We start from the raw sequence: 6,238 nt of genomic DNA, 5'->3' as shown, positions 1-6,238 counted from the left end.
GTCTTGTCGCTGTTGCATGTAATCCATTGTATGAGGCCGGGCGCAGATCCCGTGCGCAAGTAAAGCTCGCGTGCTCCGCGCATTTTGTCGATTTTATGCTTTCTATTTTCTGGCATATATGATCTGACATTTGTGCAGCACCAACCCCACGGTAAGCGATAACGAGCTGCTAGGCTCTATATCTTTATTTTCTCTTCTTTCTTTTCTTCCTTCTTCCAAGGAAAGAAAGGATCCCTCGCCCACAAGTTTGCCGAGGGGGAAGGGAGAAGAGAAGGGTATGGACCAGGCGTCGTTCAAGAATTTCGTCTTGCCGGGAAGCAAACGACAGAAAAGCTAAGCTGCCAAAGTTTGAGCAGCCAAATCTTTTAAATTTTAAGTTATCTCCCTTGAACGACTGCACTTTGTATGGGAAACCTGTGCGCGGAGGAGCCAACTCGTAGCTGGCTGCGCCCTTGCGTTGTTTCGAGCTCGCTCAACAACATTAGGTGAGCTGCGGCTAGTTGCTACACTAGCCGCGCCCTTGCATTGTTTTGAGCCTGCTCAACAACGTAAGTTAGCTGCGGCTAGTTGCTACACTAGCCGCGCCCTTACTTTGCTTCGAGCCCCGCTCAGCAACTTAAGTGAGCTGCAGCTGGCTGCGACAAGGTGTCTTGCCGGTAGCGACACCGCCAGTTCCGCGCCCAGCGCTCGCGGTCCGGATGCCTGCACCGGCAAGTTCCCTAAAAGCGTAGGGCAAAAACATACAAAGGGAGGAGTCAAGTAAAGGGAATAACATTGCAATGGCTACCCAGAAGAAAGTTATATTACAAAATAGCTTGTCGCAACTCTAATAAATGTTTTCTATGACATAGCTAGCAGCGACAAGGAAAGAAGGAAGCCGGCGGCCTAGTCGACGCGGTCGCCCTCGACCCTCTTGATCCCGCTCACCTTGTCCACAATGGGTGCGACAAGGGCCTTGAGCTCTTCCTGATCGATATCAGGCGGCAAGGATCTGAGGACGTTGTGGAGGCGGAGGCCCGGATTGCGGAAGGCCACCTTCATCAACACCTTCTGAAGGGCTCCCGCACAGATCTCGCGCGACTCGTCGGCCAGCCGCTTCGGGATCTCATCCCGGAGCCGCTGGAGCGCCGTCACCACGCCTTGGAAGAACATAGTGAGCTTGGCGCTAGGTTGGAGGTTCTCGTCGGAGGAGTACCCGAAGTCCTCCACCCCCAGCTGCGCCAGCTCCTTGTCGATGTCCCCGGCGGTGTTCACGAGGCTCTCTGTCCAGTGCTCCACTGTATCCCTAAAGGCATTTTGGGTGGTGGCAGCACTCTCCAGCAACACCTTGTCGGCATCGATCTCCTTCTTCAGGGCCGCCTCCCGCTCCTTGGCGCCGTCCAGCGCCTTGGTCAAAGCGACCAGCCTCGACTCGAGGGCGGCGTTGGAGTCCTTGGCGGCGCTGAGCTCCTCGCCATATGCTTTGCGGTCAGCCTCCAGCTGCACCACCTTCATCTCCAGCACCTTTTTGGCGGCCTCGGCAGCGGCGACAGCATCCTCCGCTTGCTTGAGGGCTCCGCCCAGCTTCTCCTCGCGCGCGGCAAGCTCCTCCTCGTGAGCGTCGAGGTTGACCTTCCGCTGCGCCTGCTCGCCCTCTTCCGCGGCTAGCTTCACGGCGGCCAGTCGCTGCAGCTCTTCGGCTTCGGCCTTCTCGAGGAGAAAGGCCTTTTTCGCTTCAGCGAGCTGCTCCCACTCCTCCGCCAGGGATCGGAGAGCTTCCCGGTGGAAACCCCCGAGCTCGTCTGCACGCTTCTCAATGTCTGCTCTCGCCTTCGCGACAAGCGCCTCGCGGGACTCCAGCTTGGCTTGTCGCGCGCGGTAGAGCGACATCAACCTGCGCAGCAGCCGCTCCTCTTCGGGCTCGTTGCTGCTGCTGCTCGGCGCGTCGACCAGCTTCAGTCCCGTGGAGGCGAGCACTTCCCCGTCGAAGACCTCCCCCTCGGCCGGCGCTCTGGAGCTTGATGCCCAGGGGAGGTTGATGAAGACGGCTTCGCTGGCTTTCAAGTAAACGCCCGACTGGGGCTCCTCGATGCTTGGCGCTGCGGCCTCGGCGGACGGGTCGGCGGTCGGTGCAGCGCCTGGCGCTCCTGCGGCCTCTGGGCCGTCAGTACGATCGCCAGATCCCTCGCCAGCCGCCGCGGCGCCAGCCTTGGCGGCCTCGGCGCTGGCGGCGTCGCCACTACCGGCTACGTCCTCAGCGGCGACCTCGATCTCCATCCGCTCCGCAGCGGATGGGTCTGATGGCCGGCAAAGGGGGGAAGAGTCAAACAAGATCCAGCCAAAAACTCAAAGAGACCAGAAGAAGAAGAACCCAAGGGAAGATTTGAAGCAAGGAGATTACCTGCGCTGGGCTCGGTGGCCATGGTCTCTGCCGCTGGGGGGATGCTGGTGCCGTCCCTTGGCGGAGAGCTTCCCCTTGCCGGAGAGCCACCCCCTGCCGGAGAATCTCTTGCCGGAGAATTTTCCCTGGGCGGCGTAGTTGAAGCAGATGGCATGCCGGGGGCTGTCTCCGGACGCTCCTGGTGAGGCTCCTCTGCTCCTACACAAGGCAACAATCGGATATCAGCAAAGACAAGTACCCATGCGCGCCTCACCGCGGCAAAAAGTTCACACACTTACGCTGGGGGCTGCCATGGAGGAAAGTCGCCAGGTCCGGCAAGGTTGTCTCGGGCGCGCCACCTGTTGTCGCAGTGGGCACGTCCTCGACGATGACCACCGGGGCCTTAGCTCTCTTTGCTGCTCTCTGGGCCAGAGTCCTAAAAAGGAGCAGGCTCAGGGAAAAGCAATTGAGAAGCAAGAACAACAACAAAAACCGAAGAAATGCGAGTGCAGCAAGAGAAGCTTACTCTTCTTCATCCTCCTCGTCGGAGCTCAGCGCGGAGAAGTCGAAGCCCGGCGCGCTCCCAGAGCGAGGAGGCGGATGAGAAGCTTCCCTTGGCCGCTTAGCGGGAGCAGTGGTGGCGGTCTGAGAAGACCCCGCTCCGGCTGTCGGCACGGCACGGGAAGCGGCAGGGACCGAAGCGGTGGTCCGGATGGACCCCGCTCCAGTTGTCGTCATAGCATGAGGCGCTCCCGCGGCAACGGTGTTTGCCGTGGTCGAGCGCGTCACGCGGCATGGCGACTGTTGACCCGCTTGCCGCTCCGCCTCATCGCCAACCTTGCGGAGATGCCTCCTGGGCGGCGTTGGGGCCTCTGATTCTGGTGGGCTGTCCGGAAGCAAGGAGGAAGGGGAGTCGATTTGCCGCGAGCTGCCCGTATCTTTGGTAGGCTCGCTCGGCTCAGCATCTTGCCCGGCAAGCCCCTCCTTGCCGGCAGGCTCCCCTTGCTCGCCACAGCTCGCCGCTTCTGCCGCGTCTGCTTCCGCGGTGGTGAACCCAAACTCGCCTGCGGCTGCGGCTGCTGCCGCCTCCTCCAGCCTGGTGGCGATGCGCGCCATCTCCGTGTCAGTGGTGTCGCGGGTGAGGCCGTCCTTCTCATCGGGGCGGACGGCCACTTCCACCAAGTTGTCGAAGAAGTGCTGCATGACCTCGTCGGCAGGCTCCTGCCAAGTTGGCACAATCCCGTGCGAGTCGCATTCCGGCATCATTGCACGGATGCGGTCGAGCGCAGAGTTGTTGCACAAAGGCACGACGCCCCCCGGCAACCTGAACACCTCGGGATGCTGGGGGTCATACCTGAACAGCTCCTGCAGCATCGCATGGAGCTCCAGAACTGTGAAGTTGTAGTTGAGGCCCGGCCGTAGCCTCATAATGTCTGCCGCGTTCTTGAACTCCCAAGTTGGCCTCCCCCGCTCTTGCAGGGGGGCGATGCGGCAGCGGAGGAAGTCTGCGCCAACCGCGCCGACAGTGAGCCCGGCATTCCGGAGGCGCAGGATCCTGATGACGGCGATCCCCAGCCTGTCGTCCTCCGGGGCTGGGTCGCTCCAGTCGTCGCCGCGCGCCACCGGGGTTTGGCGCCGGGTGGTGAAAGGCTGCGGACTCTCCTCGACAATCCAGCACCAATCAGCCCTCCACTCCTCCCATTTGCCGCGGAACTCTCCCTCCAGATAGGTCTCCTTCTTGCCGGTCCTCGAGATCCAGGCGATCCCGCCGGATAGAGGCTCTCCTCTCTCTACTCGAGGAGTGAAGAAATGGCGGAAGAGGGCTACGTTGGGAAGAACTCCGACAAAGTTTTCGCAGAGATGCGCAAAAACTACCATCATCAGAACGGCGTTGGGGGTGAAGTCGAGGAGGTGGAACCCATAGGTGTTCATGACGTCGCAGAAGAAATCAGAGAAGGGCGGGCAGAGCCCGCAATAGAAGAACAACGCGAAGAAGGCGTACCCATTTGGGGCAGTCTTACAGGCGGCGGTGGGGAGAACTCTTGTGCGCGGATGCGCGCGCGTCTTCGCCGACCAGAACAGAGAATAGTCCGCCCTCAGCTCCTTCGCGCCGAGCCTGGGGGGGAAAACGGCCTGCGTCTTCCGCAGCGCCGCGAGCCGCTGCGCCTCGGTCGTCTTCACGGTCTTCCCCCTGTCGGCTTTCGGAGCCATGGCGGAAGCAGTGGAGGGGATCGACGGCGTTGGTGGTGCTGGCGACGGGGGAGGGCGGAGCGCTGCTCTCTCTCTCTTTCTCTGCTTTGGGGAGGCGAGAGGGCGGCGGAGATTTCCGAGATTGGGAACGGCAACGGGCGAATGGGCCAACTGCCCCCGCTTCCCCTGCTCTTAAAGGGGGAAGGGGGTGGACGTTCCGCATTTCGAGAGAAGGAACCCCCACGACCTCCCCCACCACGCCGCATTCAACGCATGCCGTCGGGGGGAGGGCGCGGTGGATGCGGAGGAAGACTCGGCGTAACCTAGGCCGCGCGTGCCCGTGCACTGTTTTGGGCCTGGCCCAATAGCGCTCGGCACTGTGTCTGGCCCAGGCCCGGGGGCTCCTGTCGGTGTACTAGAGTAGGGGTACCCTAGTACCCCGAACTCGTGCACGGGCAGTAGCAGCATCCCCGCGGCAAGGATTGCCGGGTGACCGCCAGGACCCTCCGCGGTCCCTTTGAAGACCATTCAAGGACAAAGTACTCAAGACAAGACCCCGGCAAGAGGAGCTTGCCGGGAAGGCCATCAGAAGCGTCCCAAGGCCCCGGCAAGAGGCGCTTGCCGGGAAGGCCATCCAAGGCATTCCAAGGAACTTGCCGCGGCGCGCTACGCGCCCCGACAAGGCCCGGTGAGCGACAAGCTCCCGGAAGCGACAAGTCGACGGCCGCGGCAAGGCGCTTGCCGCGGCAAGCCCCCACTCCACGCCCGCGCTCCAGCACATCCACCCGCGTGTCGCTCCGGGGCCCCTCCCAAGCGCACGTGGCGGGAGGCTGTGCAGCTAGGGGCGTGCGGTGGCACGCAGGCGCTGACAAGACAACCATCGTGGCAAGACGGTGGCGTCCCTAGCGGTCCCTTTCGGTGCTGTCTAGGCGACACAGACGGGCATTTAATGCCCTTCTCCCCTGCCGTCAGGGTTAGGTATGATAACACTGTAGCGGGTAGCTGTGCCTACTACAACACCTAGCTGTGCCTACCCACGGCACCCTTTCCACTTTTTCCCTCCGTTGCCCTATGTCGGTAACCCCTTGAGCATATAAAAGGAGGCCCGGGGCAACGTAGAGGGGGGTCGGCCATTTTGAGAGCCTCGGGGAGCAATTCCACACACCCACGCTCGGTCTCGCTCCCGAGCTAGAAATCAATACCAATCCACAAAGCAGGAGTAGGGTTTTACGCATCCGTGCGGCCCGAACCTGGGTAAATCGCTCGCGTGCTTCGCCTCGATTTAATTCTCGCACGACCAACCGCCCGCGTGCTTCGCCTCGATCTGCTCTTTGCGCAACCTCCGCCCCCCGCCGAACCAAAAGGGACCCGGTCCGCCGGTCCCATAGGTGCCCGTGGATCAGAAACCCCGGCAATTTCTATCTAGCATGTTTGAGATAAGTTCAACAATGGAGTGGCATGGACTAAAGGTTGTGGGAACTCCTTCAAGATGCTAAGGACAATGGATTGGCTCAAGCTCAAAAGCTCAAGACTCTTCATTTTATATTTTAGTGATCCAAGATCACATTGAGTCCATAGGAAAAGCCAATACTATCAAGGAGGGATGAGGTGTTGCTTAATGAGCCTCTTGCTTCATGTGCTTAATGATATGCTCCAAAATCCTCAACTACTTTCCCATATCCACATATG

General features: G+C 60.8%; 1 protein-coding gene across 1 annotated transcript; it reads right to left on the bottom strand.

Moving 5' to 3' along the window:
• Nucleotides 1-885: 885 nt before the first annotated feature.
• On the bottom strand, nt 886-3,475 carry LOC147985405 (uncharacterized). Its single transcript, XM_087541553.1, has 3 exons — nt 3,169-3,475; nt 2,381-2,578; nt 886-2,276 (listed from the first exon to the last, which is right to left on the bottom strand). The coding sequence occupies exons 1-3, from the start codon at nt 3,473-3,475 to the stop codon at nt 886-888; spliced, it is 1,896 nt and encodes a 631-aa protein (XP_087397679.1).
• Between the last annotated feature and the right edge of the window lie 2,763 nt (nt 3,476-6,238).

The sequence above is a fragment of the Triticum urartu genome, chromosome 2A, assembly GCF_056163025.1.
Source record: "Triticum urartu cultivar PI428250 chromosome 2A, HENAU_Tu73, whole genome shotgun sequence".
NCBI classification, from domain to species: Eukaryota; Viridiplantae; Streptophyta; class Magnoliopsida; order Poales; family Poaceae; genus Triticum; species Triticum urartu.
Note: the sequence above shows the minus strand (reverse complement) of the source record. Positions and strands in the feature narration are given on the sequence as shown.

Coding starts and splice junctions, on each gene's coding strand:
- LOC147985405 (XM_087541553.1), bottom strand. CDS start 3,475: ATGGCGCGCATCGCCACCAGGCTGGAGGAGGCGGCAGCAGCCGCAGCC. Junction 2,579..3,168: donor TGAGGCGGAGCGGCAAGCGG/GTCAACAGTCGC, acceptor TGCCTTGTGTAG/GAGCAGAGGAGCCTCACCAG. Junction 2,277..2,380: donor GGCCACCGAGCCCAGCGCAG/GTAATCTCCTTG, acceptor GCCGGCCATCAG/ACCCATCCGCTGCGGAGCGG.